This window comes from Loxodonta africana, chromosome 20 (genome assembly GCF_030014295.1).
Source record: "Loxodonta africana isolate mLoxAfr1 chromosome 20, mLoxAfr1.hap2, whole genome shotgun sequence".
In the NCBI taxonomy this organism is placed as follows: domain Eukaryota; kingdom Metazoa; phylum Chordata; class Mammalia; order Proboscidea; family Elephantidae; genus Loxodonta; species Loxodonta africana.
This window is the reverse complement of record NC_087361.1, coordinates 72,748,058-72,771,729: the sequence shown is the minus strand read 5'-3', so window position 1 is coordinate 72,771,729 and position 23,672 is coordinate 72,748,058. Positions and strand designations below refer to the sequence as shown.

Sequence of the window (23,672 nt, the reverse complement as noted above, 5' to 3'; positions counted from 1 at the left end):
CTGCCAAACTGTCTTCGGAAAGTTCCTGTTGTCCCACATCCTTGCCAGCATTTGGTGTTGTAAGTGTTATGGATTTCAGCCATTCTAACAGGTGGGTAGTGGGGCTTCAATTTTGTAAAACTAATAAAATCTGAAAAATAGTTTAAGCCCCTGTGTATCTTTCCTCAATCTCATCCCCTTTCCTCAATCCCTGTTCTGAACTTGTTGTTTATCATTCTCAGTTTTATTACTTCATATATGTACACATATGTAATACAGTACGTTTACATGTTTTTTGTATGTGTAACTGTGTATGAATTGTATCATTCTGTACATATCATTCTGAAGCCTACTTTTTTCACACAGCATTCTGTTTATCTGTTTTAAATGCTTGTTTTAGTCCATTGTAGTAATATATCGCAGTTTCTTGTTTTTCTCTCTGGTTGATGGGTGTTTGGGTTGTTTTCTTTTTCTCCTTTTTTTTTTTTTTGTGTGTGTGTGTGTAATACTAACAATGGTGCTGTTTACATTCTTGCTCGTGTTTCCTTAATCAACTGTACAAGAGTTTCTCAAGGGCCTTTATCTCCAGATGGAACTGCTAGGTCTCAAGGGTGAGTACATCTTGAACTTGACGGGACATTGCCAGATGGGTCACCCATTCACACTCTGTTATATTGAGAGCAATGTAGGAGAGTTTCTAGTTCTTTACATCTAATGTTACACTTTATAATGCCAGTTTTAGCTTTTTTGTTTGTTTTGCCAGTCTAAGGAAAAATCTCCTTGTTTTAATTTGCATTTTCTTGATTACTATTGACACTGAGCATTTTCTCTTGTGTTTATAGGCTTTTCTCATTTCCCATTTTGTGAATTCCTTGGTTATATGTTTTGCTGATTTTTTTTCGGTTGGGTCTTTGGTCTTTTTATTTAGTTTTTGATTGATATAAGTTCTTTAAATACATACTAGATACGAACAATTTGCAAGTTATGTAGCTGTAGTAGGTTTTAGTCTGTCTTTTGATATCTGTGTACTACCCCGTTATATGGATGTCCCATAGTTTATTTAACCATTTCCCCTATTGTTTGACATTTAGGTCATCTCCGTGAGCTTTTCGTATGTTGACTGGCTTGGGTTTTCCTACTTTAAAAAAAGCTAGTGGTGGTGCTAAATTTGTCCTTGTCTGTTTTGTAGTCAGTGATAAATATTTATGAGGCAGTTGTCCAGGTCCAGTTAGTACAGCCTCTGGTATGAAATAAAGTAGCACTCACTGGCCTTTTTAGTGCTTGAATCTGTCATTCCTGGCATCAGTAACACCCTCTCTGACCAATGAACTAACTGTAGGTTGACCTACGTAAGTAAAACATTATCATTTGTGAAAGTGGCTTTGGCACTTGAGGCTGGCATATTTTTAATGGGACAAATGTTCAGAAGTACAAGGATCCAAGATGATATCATACTTATTTAAGAGACACCAGATTCATGCTGTCTATAAAGCAAAAGGACTTCTCTGAGTCGCCGTCTAGTGCTACATAACTTAGAATCTAGAGCAGGGATCGGCAAACCTTTTCTGTAAAGGGCAGATAGTAAATATTTTAGGCTTTACAGGCCCTGTGGTCTCTGTTGCAGCTACTTCTGCCATTGTAGCACGGCAGGCAGGGGCACACAGCCTTGCCCTTACTGCCTGGGCTGTTGGGGCGCTACAAAAGCCCACCAAGCCTAAGATATCTGCTACTGGGCCCTTTACAGAAGAAGTTTGCCAGCTCCTGGTTTAGAGCAACCACTGCGCTATTGACATTTGAGGCCAGATAATTCTTAGTTGTTGACCCCTGAGGAGCAAAATTGCCCTCCTGTTGAGAACCACTGTTCTAGAAGAATTAGGAAATGCTTAATTTGGCTGAGAGAAAGTTCCTTTAAAAAAAAAGGAATGATTCTGATTAGTGGAGTTTAGCTTTGGTTCCTTGCTTTAACTTCAGCTCTGATCTCAGTGTTGAATTAGAGGCCGGGATGACACATGATCGTTTGAAAGCAGTCTTCCCTAAACTATGAAATCAGATCATATCCGGGTATGTGACACATACTGGATCTAGAAATCTTCATCATATGTAGCTAGTTTATTAAATGGAGTAGTATTGACCGTCTTGCTCCATCTAGGTTTAACCCATTTATACCAGGTCTGAAGTTTGTTCTGCACTTCTGTCTAGCATGTGTTTCTTCTTTATCTATCTCTTTATCACTGTCGGCATTTGCCAGCTGGCTTGGCCCAGCCTCCAGTGGGGCAGTATTTACAGCTCACTTGAGCAGATAAAGCAACTATGATCGCCCAAGGGCAGGTGAAACACTATCCAGAATAAGAATGCTGCACCTCTCCTTCTCCCTCTGCTTTCACGTGAGGGAGAATTCTTTCCCCTCCCCTCGCTATCAAAGAAGCAGCAGTATTGATTGATTGGGTACAGTGTATAAAATATGCATCTAATGGAATGGTATTTTGGGAACTATAAGCAACATTTACTCTGCCGAGCCCCAAGATTTTGCCTTCTTCCTTTTTATCCTCCCCTTCCTTCTCCTCCTCCTCCTTCCTTAGTAGGCAGCTTCTTAGCAAATTACAAGCTTTGCCTCTGGCTTGCTGGATAGCAGTGGCAGTGCAAGCCTTTTCCAGTTTCCAAGGGAGACCAGCTGAGGCTGCAGCCTTCCCCAGCAGCCGCTCACCTTCCTTGCTGTTCGCCTCCACACATCTCTTGACCTTCATTCTGCTATGCAAGCCTGCGCATGGAGGTAACAGTCTGTTTTCTTGGCGCTCTCTTTGTCAGGGGACAGAGGGAAAGCAGGGTGGTGCTGGGCAAGACATATAGCAACAGCAGAGCATAAACGCTACAATTAGGAGAAAAGGAGCCCCTGAAGTGTGCTGCATCGTGAGGTCATTCCTAGACTACATCTATAAATGTCTTACAATTTAAGGTGAGAGCCCCAGCACTGCCTCATATAACTTAAAAGTACCATCTATGAAAATGTAAAATTACGATAAAAATGCCTCTGGGAAGCACAGAAGAAAAATGAGAACTTCATCTTTGAGAAGAAAATAAAATCAGTTGCTTTTAAACTTAGCCGGCTAACAAAGTGTTTTCTTGGAAAATTCTGTTAGGTTGATGTTAAGAGCGGGGTCTGACGTTCAGGTTTAAGGAGAGGGCTTGGCAATAAATGTCTCGTCATTGGATTCTCAGAACTTGACAGCCATGCTTTCCAGTGTGCTAGCCAGTAGTCACATGGCTGTTTCAATTTAAATATTTAAATTAACTAAAATTAAATAATATGAAAACTTCTGTTTCTCAGTCACACTACCACATTTTAGTGCTCAGTAGCCACACGTGGCCAGTGGCTACGTTATTGAACAGGGCAGGTGTACAAAATTTCCATTATTGTACAAAATTTTATTAGATGGTACAGTTCTAGAGAAAGTTACCTGTGGAATATAGGAAATTTAATATTTCACCAGAATCAAAGAATAGGCATTTTTTAGTGAAAAGCTTTAAAGGCCTTTTGTCCTGAATCAGCATATATATGGACTCATTCTGATTTAAAGCTAGATGGGACTTTAAAAACTGTAGACTTACACTTTTATTTTATAAAGGGAGAAACTAAGGCCCCAAGAGGTTAAGTGAGTGTCTCTTAAGGTCAAACAGATAGTTAATGCCAGAGCTGAAACTAGAATCCAGGTACCTTGTTCTTTTTACTGGGCCTCAGTGACGGCATCCGTTCCCAGTTAGAATGAACAAGGAAAACTTGAACTAAAACTTGCCTGATGGGGCTCTGGCAGCTGTAGAGTCAACTGTACCCTCTAAAGGAGCATTGAGTCCTCATACTGTGTCACTTCTAGTTTGTCGATGACAGCCTATAGCATGTTGATGACAGCCTATAGCATGTCGATGACAGCCTATAGCATGTTGATGACAGACAGCCTTTGGAAATGTAAAAATCATCCTTTCTGAGGACAGAGGGTTGATTGTGGCAAACTGTTAGAAGACGTCAGCGGATGCTAGGAGAAGTCTAATGCAAGACCTCTTTATCCACTACTTCCTGTTATTGCTGGCTTTGGAAGCAGAAATGTCTTGCTCCATAAATCCATGTTGCTAGAGTACCATGATGCTGGGTGGAAGAAACAGTTTTTATTGGGATGTAATAGTGGAAGAGCTATAGTAGAAGCCCTGGTGGCAGTGTGGTTAAGAGCTCGGCTGCTAACCAAAAGGTCGGCAGTTCAAATCCACCAGCCGCTGCTTGAAAACTCTATGGGGCCGTCCTGCTCTGTCCTGTAGGGTCGCTGTGAGTCGGAATCAACTCGATGGGAATGGTTTTGGGTTTTTTTGGTATACTAGAAGCAGGAAGCCACAGTTGCAGCCCTTTTAGATCTATCACTGAATAACATTGTGACCTCAGGTAAATATTTTAAGTTTTCCTTAGGTCTTTGTTGACTCATCTGCAAAACGGGAATAATTTTATCATCTCTACTTAAAGTCATGGAATTAGATCAGGTAATTTCTCGAGGTCATAAAGTCTTTAGTCCCACGGTCTTCTGTTATTCTGTTAAGTTCTCCTCCTCCCTTATACCTAGCCATATCTGCTTCCAGATTGATTTCAAAGATCTTTTTGGCCTCCCTGAATGACTTTTGCCTATGTATCTTTATGCCCAAGTCTAAGGAGTGACAAGATTTCTTATAGTATATTAGATATTCTGCAATTAACCTGGGTACTATATAGAACATATACCCAACTTGGTTCTTTCCCATGTTTGAAACTAACACGTTTAAGTACCCATCTGTCTTCAGGACAGAATTGAAAGCTATTTTGGAAAGCAGTTTTGTTCTCTCCTTGGAAATCATGGTTATTTCTCTTTCATTTTTCTTCCACTTAGTTTTATTTCACTTAGATACCTGTTTGAACCTTCATGGAGAACATTTTCAAGGGAATTAAGACTTCTTCCAAATGAGCTATGCACTTCCAGGAAAAATGATTAAGAGGAAATATTGTATTAGACTAGTCGGGAAGGATGTCACAGGCACAGCCAGCCTTTCCTTCTTTTCCCCGTTAGCGCTGCTGAGCCGTCAGTGTGCAGTGGAAATGAAGCGGGGGTGGTCTGGCGGTGGCAGTGGTGGCAGCAGCTGAGCCGTACTGAGTACTTGCTATATGCTGGGAACCATTCTAAGTGCTTTACATGGATTTTCATTTAATCTTCACAACAACCCTATTAATACCTGTTAATATTATTACAGCTGTTAATATCTCTGTCTTATAAGAAACTTGGGTTTAGAGTCTTAAATACTTTATCCAAGATCATCCAGCCAAGTAACTTGAGGAGCAAGGTTACAGACCCAGGCAGTCTGATTCCCCTGCCAAGGAACTTAATCAGTACACTATCCCTGTCAGAGGATATTTTAGGTCTTCTGTTATTATTTATTGTGGCTCTCTTAATGCTCACTAGTGATTTGCTAGACATTTACACACTTCTTAAGACAAGATTGGTCCATCTATGATATGTAAAGGGAAACAGTGAACTTCAGAGGCAAATTACAAATTACTTCTGTAACATTATGCTTAATTTTCTATAATTGGTTATTCAAATGACCACTGATTGTATAACCTCAATGTAAGTCATAACAAATACAAAGAAAAAAATGCTTTCTGCCCTCTAGGAAATGTAGTAGACAAATAGGGTCTTCAGAGGAGTTTAGCACTGGAGTCTTTTCTTACGCCACTGAATTGAGGATATTAGCCTAGTTTTATCTGGATGCCAGAAGACCAGGGGATAGATGGGAAATAGACGTTATTATTTTTATTTTGTGGGCCCAGACCTGTCTTCTTTTAAAAATAGTGAAGAATCACGTAGCGTTCATGTTCATGACGTGGCTGCAAATGCTTCTCAGGAAGACTCAGGGGTATTAAATGTGGGCTTGGCAAATTTTTTCTGTAAAGGTCCTGATAGTAGATATTTCAGGCTTTGCAGGCCATGGTCTCCATCTAAAGTGTTTAACTTTGTGAAAATAGCCAAAGGCAATGCATAAGTGAATGGGCGTGACTGTGTTCTGATAAAACTTTATTTATAAAAATGTGGCAGGCCAGATTTGGCCCAAGGATTATAGTTTGCTTACCCTTCAGTCTAGATTTTAGGAAGTACGAGGACTTAGGATCTACTTAAAACACAGTGTGTCCACAGTGTAATCATAAATTAGACACATCACTTTTGAGAACCTCAGAATCCCCATCTAGGTAAAGAAAGATGACTGAAAATGCTTCCTTCTTCAAAGACATTTTCAAGTTCAAGTACTGGAGTATCTTAGGCAGGGTTCTTTAGAGAAGCAAAACCAGTAAAGTGTATAAAAACATATATAGACAGAGATTTTATCAAGGAAATGGTTCACCTGGTTGTAGAGGCTGAAATGTCCCAAATCTGCGGGTCAGGATAGAGGCTACTCCTGATTCACGTAGCCACTGGGGCTGGGAACCCAAGATCGGCAGGTCAGAGACCAGGGCTCTTACTCACAGGCTGCGAAGATCGGTGAATCCTAAGATCGGCAGGCAAGACCACAGGTAAGCTGCTAGCTCAAGTCCAAGAACTGGAGGTCAGACAAACAGGAGCCAGATGCTGGAATCAGACCAAGCACAAAGCCTCCCAAGCCTTGCCAGAATATCCGCTTATATTTGATGCAGGCCACACACCCAAGGAAACTCCCTTTCAACTGATTGGCTACTCACAGCAAATCCCATCATGGGTGAGAGCACATATCAAATCTCAACAGGGAAGTGATCACATTATACAATTGCCAAAATACTGAGAATCATGCCCAGCCAAGTTGACACACAATCTTAACCATTACATGGAGTTTTCTAAGTTTCGTATTTATAAAATTTTATTTCCTGTAACTTACAGTAAACATCTCATGTATTGCTACAGTTTACAAAAGAATGTAAGATATTCGTTTAAAAAGATATACAAACTATGTATACTGTGGAGACCTGGTAGCTGCTAACTGAAAGCTCAGCAATTTGAAACTAGCTGCTCTGCAGGAGAAAAGACCTGGCAGTCTGCTCCCATAAAGGTTACAGCTAGGAAACCCTATGGGGCAGTTCTACTGTGTTTTGCAGATAGAAATGACATATGAATAGATTGGCTGATAACCCACACAGCACTTCATGGGAAGTTAATCCTCAGTATGGTCACCAATTCCAAGGTCTGGTTGACAGGTTTGCCAGTTTGGGGACTTAATTTTATTAGTTCACCCCGAGGAGAGGAATATGTTAAGAAGGACTCAAGCCCACAAAATATACAATAGATTGATACATATCTCAGAATTCCAATTCATTAATTCACATTGAGGGAAAAATATTATTTTAAAATAGCCTGGTTGGAAACTTCTTCATGCTGTGGCATGTCTTGTATTAGACAGACCCTTCCACTGAGCCTATCTAGAAAAGCTGAATAAATACAAGAAGAAATACCTTTGAAGGCATTGGAGAGTTACCAAGGAAGTGAGGACTTGAGGAGTCAAGATCCTGGAAAGAAGGGAATCATGAAGAGGTGAACCCAACATTTGGTTATGCTTTCCCCCTGAGGTGTTTATTGATTACTGAAGCAGTAGCTATAAGGCTAAGAAACTGGGCAAAACTTTCAACAGTCTGCTGTAGGTAACCCATCAAAAATTATAGTTCAGACCCCAGGAGACACTTTAGACTTTTCCGCTGGGATCACTTAAAGTCTATGCCCTAGAAAGAGGGGCTTACTGGAAAATGAACAGTGCTTGCCAAGGTTGAAGCTCAGCTTAATTCCCAAACCTAGGCAGGATATTGTTGACATCAAGTCAGCTCCAACTCGTGTAACCGTATGTAAAACAGAATGAAACGTTGCCCAGTCCTGCACCATCTCCATGATATGTTTGAGCCCATTGTTGTGGCTCTGTGTCAGTCCATCTCACTAACGGGTTCCCTAACTTTAACTGACTCTCTTCTTTACCAAACATGAGTCTCCCAGGTTGTAATGAACTCAAAATACTACTGGGGAAGAGCTGCCTTCTCAAAGGAGAGTCAACCTTAAATGATGCAGGAGGAGTAAAGGCTTTGATACTTTCATTTGCTGATGTGGCGTGACTCAATCTATTAGTAAAGGAACGTGGAGTATACAAAGTGTGAATCAAGGAAAACTGGAAGTCGTCAGAAGTGAAATGAAATGCTTGAAAATTTATATCCTAGGCATTTTTTTCTTTTTAATTTTATTGTGTTTTAGGTGAAAGTTTACAGCGTGAATTAGTTTCTCGTTCAAAAAATTATATACAGATTGTTTTGTGACATTGGTTGCAGTCCCAGCAACGTGTCAGCACTCTCTGCCTTTCCCTTTACAACCCAGCTTCGTCCAGTTTTCCTGTCCCTTCCTGCCTTCTTGTCTTTGCTTTTGGGAAGGTGTTGCCCATTTGGTCTTGTATATCTGATTCAACAAGAAGCACGTTCTTCAGTGTGTTATTGTTTGTTTTATAGGCCTTTCTAATCTCTGGCTTAAAGGTGAACTTCGGGAGTGGCTTCATTTCTGAGTTAGCAGGGTCTCTGGGGGCCATAGTCTTGGGGGTTCCTTCAGTCTCTTTCAGACCAGTAACTCTGGTCTTTTTTGGGGAATTTGAATTCTGTTCTACATTTTCCTTCTGCTCTGTCCAGAACCTTCTACTGTGACCCCTATCTGAACGGTAGGTGGTGGTGGTACCTGACGCCATATAGCTGGTGGCGGCTGTGGGTCATGTGGCCCATTAGTCCTTTAGACTAATATTTTTCTTGTATCTTTGGTTTTCTTCATTCTCCTTTGCTCTGAATATGATGGGACCAATAAATGTATTTTAGATGGCTGCTTACAAGCTTTTAAGACCCCAGATGCTACTCGCCAAAGTAGAATATAGCACATTTTATTTATGAACTGTTGTACCAGTTGACCTAGGTGTCCCCCAAAACCATCGTCCCCAGCCCTCAGACCCTGTAACTCGGTCCCTCAAGGTATTTGGATGTGTCTAGGAAGTTTCTGTGACTTTGCTTTGGTCAAATTGTGCTGACATCCCCTATATTGTGTATTATCTTTCCCTTCACCAAAATTAACACTTGTCTTTTACTATCTAGTTAGTGATTTCCCCTCCTCGCTCCTTCCCTCCCTCATAACCATCAAAGATTACTTTTTTCTGTGTGTAAACCTTTTCTTGTTTGTTTGTTTGTTGTGTGTGTGTGTGTGTGTGTGTGCTTTAGGTGAAAGTTTATAGCCCAAGTTAGTTTCTCATACGATAATTTATACACATATTGTTATGTGACATTCGTTGCAGTCCCTATAATGTGACCGCATACTCCCCCTTTCCACCTCAGTTTTCTTGTGTCCATTCAGCCAGTTCCTGTTCTTTTCTGCCTTTTCATCCTGCCTCTGTACAGGAGCCGCCCATTTGGTCTAGTGTATCAGCTTGAACTAAGAAGCACACTCTTCACTAATATTATCTTATGTTTTATAGTCCAGTCTAATCTTTGTCTGAAGAGTGGGATTCGGGAATGATTTTAGTTCTGGGGGCCAAGGCTTCAGGGGTTCCTGCAGTCTCAGTCAGACCATTAAGTCTGACTTCTTATTTGAATTTGATTTCTGCTGTACGTTTTGCTCCTGCTCCATCAAAGAATCTCTGTTGTGTTCCCTGTCAGGGCGGTCATTGATGGTAGCAGGACATGACCTAGTTCTTCTGGTCTCAGGCTGTTGGAGTCTCTGGTTTATGTGGCCCTTTTGTCCTTTGGGCTAATATTTTCCTCGTGTCTTTGGTGTTCTTCATTCTTCTTTGCTCCAAGTGGGTTGGGACCAATCGATGCATCTTAGATGGCCACTCACAAGCTTTTAAGACCCCAGGTGCCACTCACCAAAGTGGATACAGAACATTTTCTCTTTTTTTTCATTATTGTTTTTTTTTTTTATTATTGTGCTTTAAGTGAAAGTTTGCAAATCAAGTCAGTCTCTCATACAAAAATTTATATATACCTTGCTAAAAAAAAAAAAAATTTTTTTTTTTATGTACTCCTAGTTGCTCTCCCCCTAATGAGATAGCACACTCCTTCTCTCCACTCTGTATTCCCTGTGTCCATTCAGCCAGCTTCTGTCTTCCTGTGCCTTCTCATCTCCTCTCCAGACAGGAGCTGCCCACATAGTCTCATGTGTCTACTTGAGCCAAGAAGCTCAGTCCTCACCATTATCATTTTCTATCTTATAATCCAGTCCAATCCCTGTCTGAAGAGTTGGCTTTGGGAATGGCTCCAGTCTTGGGCTAGCAGAAGGCCTGGGGACCATGACCTCTAGGGTTCTTCTAGTCTCAGTCAGACCGTTAAGTCTGGCCTTTTTATGAGAATTTGAGTTCTGCATCTCACTGATAACCTGCTTCATCAGAGATTCTCTCTTGTGTTCCCCGTCAGGGCAGTCATCAGTTGTAGCCAGGCACAACCTGGTCTCAGGTTGATGTAGTCTCTGATTTATGTGGCCCTTTCTGTCTCTTGGGCTCATAATTACCTTGTGTCTTTGGTGTTCTTCATTCTCCTTTGCTTCAGGTGGGTTGAGACCAATTGATGCATCTCAGATGGTCGCCTGCTAGCGTTTAAGACCCCAGACACCACTCGCCAAAGTGGGATGAAGAATGTTTTCTTAATAGATTTTATTATGCCAATTGACCTAGATGTCTCCTGAAACTATGGACCACAGACCCCGCCCCTGCTATTCTGGCCTTTGAAATGTTCCGTTTTTTCAGGAAACTTCTTTGCTTTTGGTTTAGTCCAGTTGTGCTGACCTCCCCTGTATTGTGTGTTGTTTTTCCCTTCACCTAAAATAGTTCTTGTCTACTCTCTAATAAGTGAATACCCTTTCCCTCCCTCTCTTCCCACCCTTGTAACCATCAAAGAATATTTTCTTCTGTGTTTAAACTTTTTCTGTAGCTCTTATAATAGTGGTCTCATACAATATTTGTCCTTTTGCAACTGACTAATTTCACTCAGCATAATACCTTCCAGATTCCTTCATGTTATGAGATGTTTCATGGATTCATCATTGTTCTTTAAGGATGTGTAGTATTCCACTGTATGAATATACTATAATTTATGTATCCATTCATCTGTCGATGGGCACCTTCGTTGCTTCCATCTTTTTGCTATTGTAAACAGTGCTGCAGCGAACATGGGCATGCATATGTCTGTTTGTGTAAGGCTCTTATTTCTCTAGGATATATTCCGAGGAGTGGGATTGCTAGATCGTAGGGTAGTTCTATTTCTAGCTTTATGAGGAAGCGCCAAATCAATTTCCAAAGTGGTTATACCATTTTACATTCCTACCAGCAGTGTATAAGTGTTCCAGTCTGTCCACAACCTCCCCAACATTTATTATTTTGTGTTTTTTGAATTATTGCCAGCCTTGTTGGAGTGAAGAACATTTTCTTAATAAACATTGTTAAGCCAGTTGACCTAGATGTCCCACGAAACCAGGGTCCCCAGACCCCAGCCCCAGCTACTCTGTCCCTCAAAGATGATTCTTGTTTACTATCTAGTTAGTGAATTCCCCTCTCCTTCCCTCCCTCCCCACTGTCATAACCATCAAAGAATGTTTTCTTCTGTGCTTAAACCTTTTCTTGAGTTCTTACAATAGTGGTCTCATACAATATTTGTCCTTTTGCAACTGATTTCATTGAGCATAATGACCTCCAGAGTCATCCATGTTGTCAGATGTTTCTCGCAGATTCATCTTTGTTCTTTATCGTTGCATAGTATTCCGTTGTGTGTATGCACCATAATTTGTTTATCCATATATCTGTTAGTGAGTACTTAGATTGTTTCCATCTTTTTCCTGTTGTGAATAATGTGACAGCTCTTGTTTCTCTAGGATGAATTCTAGGAGAAGGATTGCTGAATCAGATGGTATTTCTAACTTTTTAAGGAGGTGCCATATTGTTTTCCATAGTGGTTGTACCATCTTACCTTCCCGCCAGCAGTGCATAAGAGCTCTAATCTCACTACAACCTCTCCAACATTTGTTATTTTCTTTTTTGTGGATTTGTGCCAGTAATGCTGGGGTAAGATGATATCTCATGGTAGTTTTCCTTTGCATTTTTTTAATGGCTAATGATTGTGAGCATTTCCTCGTGTGTCTGCTAGCTGCCTGAATGCCGACCTTGATGAAGTGTCTGTTTGTATCCTTTGCCAATTTTTTAATTGGATTATTTGTCTTTTTGTTATTGTGGTATTAAAGTATTCTGTAGATTTTTAGAGATTAGACCCTTCCTGATATGTCCTAGCTAAAAATTGTTTTCCCAGTCTATAGGTTCTCTTTTTACTCTTTTGATGAAGCCCTTTGATAAACATAAGTGTTTAATTTTTAGGAGCTCCCACTTATCTAGTTTATCTTCTGGTGTTTGTGCATTATGAGTTATGGTTTGTATTCTGATATCCTAGGCACTTGTTGTGTGCTGTCAAATCGATTCCACTCACAGCAACCCTATAGGACAGAGTAGAACTGCCCCATAGGGCTTCCTAGGCTGTAATCTTTACAGGAGCAGATCACCAGGTCTTTTATCTCGAGTAGCAACTAGTGGATTCAAATTGCTAATTTTCAGGTAGCAGCTAAGCACTTAACCATGTGCCACCAGGGCTCCTTTCCTAGTTAGCTGAAGTGGACTGGTTTTGGCCATTTTGAATCTGATAGTCGTATGATCTGCTATACCTGAAACAACAAACCGGAGAGGAACAGAGTTGCACTCATCATTAAAAAAAAAAAAAATTTGAAAACTGTCCTGAAGTATAACATGGTCACTGATAGGTAAGTATCTAGACACTAGATACTAACCAGTTAATATGACTGTTGTTTAAATTTTACCACAAATGCCACAGATGAAGAAATTGAAGTTTTTACAACTTGCTGGAGTCTAAAATTGATCAAACATGCAGTCAAGATGCATTGATAATTACTGGTGATTAGAATTGCAAACGTTAGCCAGGATATTACGGGAAGGAGAATGTACAGGCCAATTTCTCTTAGGAACATGTATGCAGAAATCCTAAACTAAAAAAATAGTGAATTTATTCTAGAAAGGTGATAGATACAGCATGACCAGGTTGGGTTTGTCCCAATAATTCAGTGTTGTTTTTTCATTCAAAAATCAATTAATGTGATTAACCATGTTGATAGAAAAAAGGAATAAAAATAATAATCTCAACATGGGGTTGGGGAGCATGTGTTAAAGTTCAACACACATTAATGATTAAAAAACAAGCAACAATAACAAAAAACCCTTTTAGCCTGCTAGGAATGGAAGGGAATTTCTTTAATTTGATGAGGGTATCTACAGAAATCTTATTGCAAACACAACACTTAATGTAAAAGGCTGAAAGCTTTCTCTCTGAAAACAAACTAAGCCTGGAGACCATCACCACTCCTTTTCAACATGTCCTAGAAGTTCTAGCCAGAGCGTTACGGCAAGAAAAAAATTAAAATTGTAAGGCTAGGGAAGGAGGAAATAAAATAGTCATCTTACAGGTGACATGATTCTGAATGGACAGTGAGTGGTACATTTACAGATGACCTTTTGGATTTTGTCGTTTTAACTGATATCTGATAGCATTCCTGTCGTTTTGATTCTGCCTGAGTTCATCCCTAGAGTGTAGAAATAACTTCAGTTTCTGGAAGCACCTTGTCATTCCTCAAGTATATGTAAAAACATCTTGTTTCTATTATTTTCTTTCTCTGCAGGTCATATCTGACTCCTGTACGGGATGAGGAAGCAGAGTCTTTACGGAAAGCACGCTCCAGACAAGCTCGGCAGACTCGAAGGTCTACTCAAGTGAGTGTGACCTTTTTTTTTTTAATGTCTACCTTTACATTGGGAGGTACAGTATAAAAAAAAAAAAAGTAAAATGAGTGCCTTATTCCAGCCACTGTATTTTAAGAGCTTTCACCTGCGTTAGATCTTATGCTATATATAGAATCTGTGCAAGGATGATACACAAATCTGTGAAGCATTCCATATTTTTTTTTCAGAGATCTGGTGGTACAGTGATTAAGAGCTTAGCTGCTAACCAAAAGGTCAGCAGTTCAAATCCACCAGCGGCTCCTTGGAAATTCTATGGAGCAGTTCTGCTGTGTCCTATAGGATTGCTATTAGTTGGAATTGACTCAAGCAGTGGGTTTGGTTTTTTCATTTCTATAGAATCAAATGAATTTATAGCTATACCACCCAGTCTGACCTCTGTTCCTCCAGACTCAGAGCAGGTTTATCTCCTTCACAAGGCTAACCATTCCACTTGTATTTAAAGGATCACATCTTAAGAATCCTTGAGGGATGATGCAGCCATTTTGGAAAACATTCTGGCAATTCCTCAAAATGTTAAATATAGAGTTACCATATGAGCCAGCTATTCCACTTCTAGGTATATATACCAAAGAGAAATACAAACATGTGTCTATGCAAAAACCTGTCATGGATGTTTACAACAGCATTATTCACAGTAGCCAAAAAGTAAAAACAACCCAAGTGTCCATTAACTCATGACGGATAAACAGAATGTGCTATATCCACACAATGGAATATTATTGGTCAATAAAAAGGAATGAAGTACTGATAAATGCTACAATGTGAATGAAAATGTTATGCTAAGTGAAAGAAGCCAGATGCAAAAGACCACGTACTGTATAATTTCATTTATATGAAATGTCCAGAATAGGCAAATCCATAGGGACAGAAAGTATATTACTGATTGCTAGAGACTGGAAGGATCAACGAATGGGGAGTGACTACTAATGGATACAAGATTTCTCCTTGGGATGATAAAAATATTCTGAAATTAGGTAGTGATGATGGTTGTTCAACTTGTGAATACACTAAAAATTTCTGAATTGTAAAATTTAAAGGGGTAAATTTTATGGTATGTGAATTTTATATCTCAATAAAAATGTTACTTAAAAATAAAAAGACTCCCTTATGGGAGCCATCCTAGCAGTTTAAGGAAAGGTGTGATATGATCTGTGTTATATTTTATAAAAATCACCATCCTGAGATTTGATGGGAGTGGTGGGTGGAAGCATGGTTGTCAAGCCTGGAAGCAGGAAGGCCTGTTAGGAAGCTGTTGTAGTCCACGCTGGAAATGACAAGGGCATGAACTCAGGTCGTAATGCAGTGAGAATGGAAAGAAGGCTATGTTTTAGAGGAAGAAGGCAAGGGAAGATGAGCCAATGAAGCAGAACCAAAAGGAGCAACCAGAGAAATAAAAAGAAAACCAGGAAATAGTAGCAGCATGGGAGTGATTGAGAAGTCAGTTTACCATGAGAAGGAGAAGTTCAACAGTTTTAAATGCTACAAAAATCAGGTAGGGAAGCTTAGGACTGAAGCTTAGGATGGAAAAAGGGACATCATTCATAGCCACAAAAAGATCTTTCCATAGTGATGGGGCTAGAAGCCAAACTACTAAAACTCTTCCCTTAACCAGAGACTACATCATCCAGAGACCAGAAGAACTAGATGGTGCCCAGCTACAACCGATCACTGCCCTGACAGGGAACACAACAGAGAACCCCTGAGGGAGCAGGAGAGCAGTGGGATGCAGACCCCAAATTCTCATAAAAAGACCAGACTTAATGGTCTGACTGAGACTGGAAGGACCCCGGTGGTCATGGCCTCCAGACCTTCTGTGGGCCCAGGACAGGAACCATTCCCGAAGCCAACTCTTCAGACCTGGATTGGACTGGACAATGGGTTGGAGAGGGATGCTGGTGAGGAGTGAGCTTCTTGGATCAGGTGGACATTTGAGACTATGTTGGCATCTCCTGCCTGGAGGGGAGATGAGAGGGTGGAGGGGGTTAGAAACTGACAAAATGGACACAAAGAGAGTAGAGGGAGAGAGCGGGCTGTCTCATTAGGGGGAGAGTAATTGGGAATGTGTAGCAAGGTGTATATGGGTTTTTGTGTGAGAGACTGACTTGATTTGTAAACTCTCACTTAAAGCACAATAAAAATTATTAAAAAAAAATTTTTTTTCCCCAAGATAAAACATATAGCCACAAAAATATTTCTACACGAGTGTTCACTGCAGCTTTATTTATAATAATCAAGACTGAAACAACCCAAACATTCTTCGGTGGGTAAATGAATACACAAAGTATGATATATTCATACCACAGGATACTACTCAGCAAATAAAAGGAATGAATGTTTTGTACTCAACAACATGGTTACATTTCAACAACATTTTCTGAAGTGAAAGCAGCCAAACACAAAAGAGTGTATTTACTGTATGATTCCATTTATTTAAAATTACAGAACAGGCAAAACTAATCTGTAGGCCTAGAAATCAGATCAGTGGTTGTTGGGGTGGTGCTGGGGGCCAGCCTCAGCAATGAACAGGGTTACCAGAGGAGGGGTAGAGTTCGGCGAAAAAGAATGAGAGGTAGTGAGTCTTATATTTTCATTCTGCAGAAAAGGAAGCCTCTGCTCTTTATTTTTTACATGGTCTTTTATATCATAAGCTTACAAAAGCATAACATCGCATGATCAATAAAGGGGCAGTACAAGATATATAATCATAAACATCATTTCCCAGAGACATAATTTTCCAAGTGACACATAGTACAGTTCTGCATACACACACAAGTACAATGAGTTTTTGTTTAATTGAAGAGAATATTTTGTTGATATATTTTTACACAAAGTAACAATTGACTTCATACTGCTTTACACTTTATGCTTAATCTTGCAATTCCTTCCACAGTTTTTATAATAATTAATCTTTTTGCAAAAACTATTGCCACATAGGCTTTGTCCATTTTGTCCAGGGTGGCCAAATTCTTGTAGTCCAGCCACTTTAGGTTACGTCATATTGTCCGCGATTATACCAAGGACAATTAGCCCAATCTCTATACCCAAAGACCAGTCAAACGCAGCAGTGAGCGGGGTAGACGAGAAGGTTGACCTGTAATTGGCTGAGAAATTGGCTGAGAGAACTCACTGCCTTTTGTTTTTCCACTTTTATGGGGTCATGTGTGGGTGGTGGTTTAATCACAAAAACGGCCTTGGTAAATACCAGGATTCCACCATCCTGTTTTTGTTTTCCATAGTCGAGCTATTTGTTTTTCCCCTAAGACAACTTCATGTTGATCCCCAAGTAATACACGGGCTGTCCCTACCCGGGATTTCACCAGGGGATTATGAGTAGGACGCCCCCCGTCCAAAGGTCCCTAAATATATAATGGAATTTTATGCTTATACATTCTGCTATACACAGGCTGAAAATGAAACAGAAACATAACACAGATGACAGAGATATTCCTGACTTTTCAGGAATTCTTCGATGTTTATGCTAGGGGCAGTGGGTGCAGAGGGGCCGCCCTTGCAGCCTGGCTCTTCCTGACTTTTCAGGAATTCTTCAATGTTTATGCTGGGGGCAGTGGGTGCAGAGGGGCCGCCCTTGCAGCCTGGCTCCCAGCAGGGTGGGAGAGAGGGTGTTGAGGTAGATTGACTGCAAAGTGGCACAAGCAAACATTTTGGAGTGCTGTGAACATTCTATATTTAATTTGGGCGCTGGTTACATGGGTGTATACACCTATCAAAACTTGTTGGACTGAAAACTTTGAGTGAGTGCATCTTATTCTATGTAATTTCTACTGGATAAAGTTGATTTTTTAAAGTTATGATTAAAAGAAACTCTTCCCTTACCCTCTGTTACACAGTAATCTCCCGACTTTTCCTCTCCTCTCCCATCATTCCTTCACTGTCTCCTTTGCTGGTCATCCTGTATCCAGCCATTAAATGTTGGAAGTCTTCAAGACTTGGTCCTCGGTTCACGTCACTTCTCACTTTATATTCCCAGGCAATCTAATCCTAGTCAATCTAATCTCCTATTTGTACATCTAGTTCATGAGTCCTCCTAAACCACACTCTCTTCCAGTGTTCTGCTTATTAGTGAAGAGAATCACCATCCATCCAGTCTCACAAGTCTGAAAAACCTAGAAATCATCCTTAACACTCCATCCCCTTCATTACCGCTGTGTCTATTCCATCACCACTGTTGCTGTTTTACATCTTAAATTTCTTTCAGGTTTACTCAGTGCTTCCACTTTTACCTTCCTTGTGTAAGTTACCATTGTTATCTCTTAGCTAGTTCACTCGAGACTTGTCTTCTTACATCTGTTTTCATGTATCCTTCCTCTATTTTTCTTTTTTTAAGAAACAGTTTTGTAAAAATCGAAGCAATGCATACATGTAGCTAAAAGAAATCAAATAGCACCAAAAGTCTGATAATAGCTTCTATGAACTATAACCTGCAGACTTGCGTTGTGTTCTCCATTTGGCAACCAAAGAGGTATGTTCAACATAAAAGCTTACTGTGCCCTCCCCTGCCTAGAGCTTTTCACTGACTTTCCCTTGTTCTTAGAATAGATGCTGTGTCTTCAGCCTGACCTGGGAGCCCTTCAGCCATCCACCCTTGGCTGCCTTTCTGGCCTCATCTTACCCTACTTTCCCCTTCTCGCTGAACTCAGGCCACACATGACATGCTTCCTTGTGCTGTACACAAGGCCTTTGCACGTGTTCTTTCCTCTGCCTGCAACTCTTGTCCCAACACATAGTTAACACCTACTCATCCTTTAGATCTTGGCTTAATTGTCAATCCCCTGGGAAACCTTCCCTGACCCTCTCAAACTAAGTCAAGTTTCCTTACAGTTATTAAAACCATTGCTATTTTGTTTTTGCTTGATGATTACTTGTCTGTTTCTCCTATTAGAATGTAATCTCCGTGAGGACCAAACTGAGTATATATATATTATATTTTTTGCTCAGTATCTTTTCCCCCAGCATACAGTTGTTCTAGGGTAAAAACATCACAAAATTTAGTAAACAAAAGGAAAAGTTTTGTTCGGCATATGTTCAAAGAGGCAGAAGTAGGAAAGGGACAAGCGTGCTGCCAGAGCCACATCTGCCCAAGTCCAAGGAGGAGTCCAAGGAAGGTGACAGAAGCATCAGTATAAACATTACAAATGGGCAAAACCATTGAAAGCTTCACCTTTTCACAGATTGACCAGAAACTGTTAAGTCACCATGATTCTATATTTCGAATTGTCTTTCTTGACAATCATTGGTACAGATTTCAATAAGGACAGTCAGGAGGGTCTTCATTGGTCCAGCAAATTTTCTATTCACTAAATGCTAATAGAAGAAGATGAGAGTGGAAAGTATTTTGTGCTCTGTTTTTTTAGTTCATGTGAAAGGTTCCCTAAGAGATGTCTTCCAAGGTTGTCCTAGCTATTGTCTTTATACCTCAGGGCCCAGTTGAGTCCTTGTGGGTCCTTGTGAGTCCAGCTCCAGCAGGTTACATTCTAAGACAGGAAACAGTGCCTGCAGTATTATCTCCTAAATCACAGTAAATAAACAAACATTTTTTGAATAAATGAATGAGGAATAAAAGGTAGGAGAATATAAACTACTCTGGAATGATTTCATGTTTGCTTATTAAGGGATAAAAAAGATAGGGAAGTAGCTAGAGGGGGACATAGAATGGAAGTTAGGAGAGAATGGGACACTATATATCTTGAAAGGAAAGATTCAGTAGAGAGGGAGTGAAAATCCATGTCAGAACTTGAAGGGATCTTAAAATGTGTACATAACTTTAGAGAAGATTTTACTATATTCTCATTAGTCTTTATGAGATTCTCAAAGGAACCCCTAACCCCTAAAAGAAGATCTATCCAAAGGTCAAATCCATGTTCCTTTGCTGTTTTCCTAAATTCATCTAACCCCCTTCTGCCACCACTCCCCCGACTTCTGTTTCTTCTCTTGGGTGCTTTAATTTTGCTAAGTTATTACAGATTTCTGAATCACCCATGGCCTTTCTTGTCCAGAGAGTCCCTCTTTCCATAACATCTTTTTTCTCCTCTCCTTCCACCAACTCTTTATTTTTTTCATTCTTCAAAACTCAGGTCTACCTCTTGTGTATTCTTGTGTTTCTGTCTTAACACTTACATTTCATTATAAAAACCCAAACCTACTGCCAACAAGTTGATTCCAATTCATAGCGACCCTATAGTAGAACTTCCTCATAGGGTTTCTAGGGAGCGGCTAGTGGATTCGAACTGCTAACCTTCTGGTTAGCAGTCTTAGTTCTTAACCAGTGTGCCACCAGGGCTCCCATTCCATTATAGCCATCTGTTTTCTTATCTCTTTATACTGGATTAAGAGGTTCTTGAGTACAGAAGTTGCTTTGTCTTTGTAGTTCCACTCAATGATTCTTTATTAAGAGATTGAGTAAATAAATGAATGGATTGTAAAAAAGCAACTCGTGGATGTGGTATCAGCTCAACTACTTTTCGGCTTTGGAGTGCACCCCTTCTTCTGAGAACTTAAGCACAGAACTACTTAAGTTTGAATCAGCTTACTTTTTTCCTAACTCCTTTTCTCCCCTCTCCTGCAGATATAGGTGTCTCCTTGTCATTTGTTTTTTTTTTTTCTTCTATCTTGCTGTCCTTTTGTTCCTGCTGGGGGAACATTAATTATTGGGGTGTCTCTCGATGATGATTCCTAGAGCTACTTGGGAAATGGTGTTAGTGGAAAAATTAGTAAAAGTTTTTTGGTGGTGTTTTTTTTTTTTTTTTTGGTGTGGTTGTTTTAGTGTGGCTCAGAATTTTCACTTTTTTTTTGAAATTGGTTTTGCTTTCTCTGAGTACAATTAAATTTTTCTAGTATCTGATGTTCAGAAAATCTCAGTTGATCTTCATCTGATCTTGGGAAGGTAGGGAGCTTTCAAATAAAGCTGTTGAGAACTGTTTGGAATGGAAAAAGTACATCTACCACAGGCAGACCTCAATGGTGACCTATTTTCAGGAGATCAAATTGAAAAAGCTAAAGGATTACATTTGAAATATACTTGGACTGAGGTCTAGATTCTTTGCAAACTGAGGTGCTTATTTTAAGCATGTATTGCTGCAATGGCCTCGTTATGCATTTTGGAATCTTCTTTTGGAATTTGATATTAGATCTTTTAGGGAGTTTCCCTACTCACTTATCAAGAGTCATTCCATGGTTAGTACGAAACTGAAGACCATCTTTCCTCCCTGACCTTGTGATATTTTCCCAGGGTGTAACCCTAACAGACCTTCAAGAGGCAGAAAGAACTTTCAGCCGGTCGAGGGCAGAGCGGCAAGCTCAGGAGCAGCCTGGCGAGAAGCCTGTAGACACCGAAGGGCTTGAGGGCTGCTCGGAGAAGAGTGAGCCTTCAGCAGTGCCGGCAAAGGAGGTTGGGGAGGGCCGACAGCCGTGGGTTGGAAGCCTGGATGAAGAGGTAAGTAAGTTCGTTATTGCTGACATATCCTGTGCTAAAAGCAGGGTAATTCATGTGGGAGATCTCCCCCACTGATAACTCAAGCACCGTGTCTTATTTAGCAGTGAACTGCTCCCAGAAAGCACTGTTTATGACTGCTTTTAGTTAGCAAACCTGTGTGACTGAAAGAATTCAGAGGATATCAGTTCTTAAGGGACAATTTTTTTTCCTCCAGGGGTCATAGTATAATAAAATACAAATAAAAATATAAGATTTATTGAGTTTTTACATTATGCCAGGCAATATTTTAAGTATTTCATTTGTATTAATTCATTTAATCCTCAAAACATCCTTATAAGATAGATACTATTATATCCTTATAAGATAGATACTATTATTCCTATTTTACATATGAGGAAATTCAGTCTTAGAGAAGTTAAGTCACTTGTCCACGATAACATACAGCCAATCAAGCAAGGTTTTGAATCTAGTCAGTGGGGCTCCACAGCTTGCACTCCTAACCACTAGTATGTTGCTTCTCCAAGCTCTTGAAAATCTAAGAGCTTACGAATCACCCCTTAATCCCATGTCCCCAGAGTGTCACTATTGAGGTGAACATTTTGACTTTTGCTCCATTTGTCAAGTGGAATTGGTAGTCAAAGTTATAGGGTTACCTAAGCTGGTTTACCTAAGATGGTGCCAGTTACACCTATTTGTCCTGTCCAGTTTTCAGTACCACTCCTTCTCACTCTTGGAAGTATCTTGGTTTAGATGATAAATTTTATGGTCATCACAGTTATAGAAAAAAGAAACACCTACTTGCTTTAATTCTGAATGGCAGAGTTCCATGAACTAAGGTTCTGTCGTTTGTTTTGTTTATCAGCCACTATTCATTAAGTACTTATTACCAGGTCGGGTCGTCATGATTTGGAATTGACTCAACAGTAACAGATTTGGGGTTTTGTTTTGTTTTGGTTTTGCTTTACAACCAAGTACTGTTCTAAGCACCTAACAGATATTATCTCATTTAATCCTCAAAGCCCTCTGTTTAAAGGAAGGTGTCATCCCTATGTTACAGACAAGGACGCGGAGGCTTAGAGACGTTAAGTAACTTGTTCAAGGTCACACAGCTAGTAAATCCTGAAACTAGAATTTGAGCCAAATTCTGTCTGACTCCAAAGATTATTTTATTGCTTCTACCTTTATAACTTATAAACAAAAAAGGATACAACCTCCTTGCTGTAAACTTAATGCATAGTAAGAATTCTCTATCTCTGCATCTTGAACAAACCAAGTGAAGTCTTATCATCAGGCTTTATCTGTCCTAACTCTCAGGAAGAAAAATTTCAACAAGCGTGGGTATGGCAGGTTAGCTGCATACTCAGAAATTGGTCAAATGCTCAGTGGTGGCGTCTGCTGTCAGATAATCCCTATATTGTGCTTCTATTCCTGAGCTTTCGATTTTCCTATGTAAACCTTGCCTTTCCGCTCTCTATCTTAAAAGGGTCGTCATTCTACCTATTTCATTCCCAGCATCAAAGGACTTTTATTAACAAGGTTAATGCTGTCTAGTTGCCCTTTGCTCAATTTGGGAATGATTTCTCTGGACTGCTCCCAGTGTGATGATGTTAGCAGAGTAGCAGTTGAGAAGCTCTTTCCTTTCTGGTTAATTAATTGACTTTAGTCCAGTTCAATAACTATTTATTGAACACCTACTACTAATAAGCCCCTTGATATAGGAGAAAAGCCTATTTTGAATAAACCTGCTATTCTTCTCTTTTGGTTGGATTTGACCTCTAGTATCTCATCCTGTGTGTTATTTCCAGTCTGTCTATCGTCGCCTGAGGTGTCCAGCTAAGCCAGACAAACCCACAACACCAGTATCTCCCTCTGGATCAAGACCTTCACTCTACACCAGTTCCTATCTGCTACAAACAAGTAGGTCTTCAGTCCCTGATTCTGAGAATTCAGAGACCACCACAAACATTGCAAAGGAAATGGACAAAAATGGTATGTAGAGCTTCATTAGATGCAGGCCCCTCCCCAGTGCATGTGCCCCATGTCCTTAAGACCCGTACTTTGTTTATCTCTGGCCAGAGAGCGAAGAAGCAGATTTAGATACTCAGTCCTCCAACAGGCTGTCCAGCCGAGACAGGAGGCGACCCAAGGAACGGCGAAGAGGCACGGGCATCAACTTCTGGACAAACGACGTAAGTGGATGGGTCTGTGCTGGGCGTGTCACGTTACCCTTGGCTGCTGTCCTTTCTGTTGAGTTTCAAAGAGATATAAACAATGTATCAGACTCCTACATAAAGTGTGTGCTCATTGTTTTTTTTAAGGAATGAAAAATGGAACTTGCTTTAATTAAAAGAAAAGAAAG

The 23,672-nt window shown here is 40.1% G+C and overlaps 1 protein-coding gene across 12 annotated transcripts in view; it reads left to right on the top strand.

Moving 5' to 3' along the window:
• PPP1R12B (protein phosphatase 1 regulatory subunit 12B) overlaps nucleotides 1–23,672 on the top strand; it is a 268,308-nt gene that overhangs the window by 139,700 nt on the left and 104,936 nt on the right. For 11 of the 12 annotated variants that reach the window (XR_010318760.1, XM_003410228.4, XM_023548266.2 and 8 more), the window contains 4 exons: nucleotides 13,743–13,833; nucleotides 21,110–21,313; nucleotides 23,119–23,302; nucleotides 23,390–23,502. Coding sequence is in view for 10 of the 12 variants with exons in the window: in XM_003410228.4 (XP_003410276.2) it covers nucleotides 13,743–13,833; nucleotides 21,110–21,313; nucleotides 23,119–23,302; nucleotides 23,390–23,502 (592 nt within the window). In the remaining 2 variants the exon portion in view is untranslated. Of the gene's footprint in view, nucleotides 1–13,742; nucleotides 13,834–15,475; nucleotides 15,759–21,109; nucleotides 21,314–23,118; nucleotides 23,303–23,389; nucleotides 23,503–23,672 lie in introns of those variants that run through there. The other variant, XR_010318761.1, reaches the window with a different exon arrangement.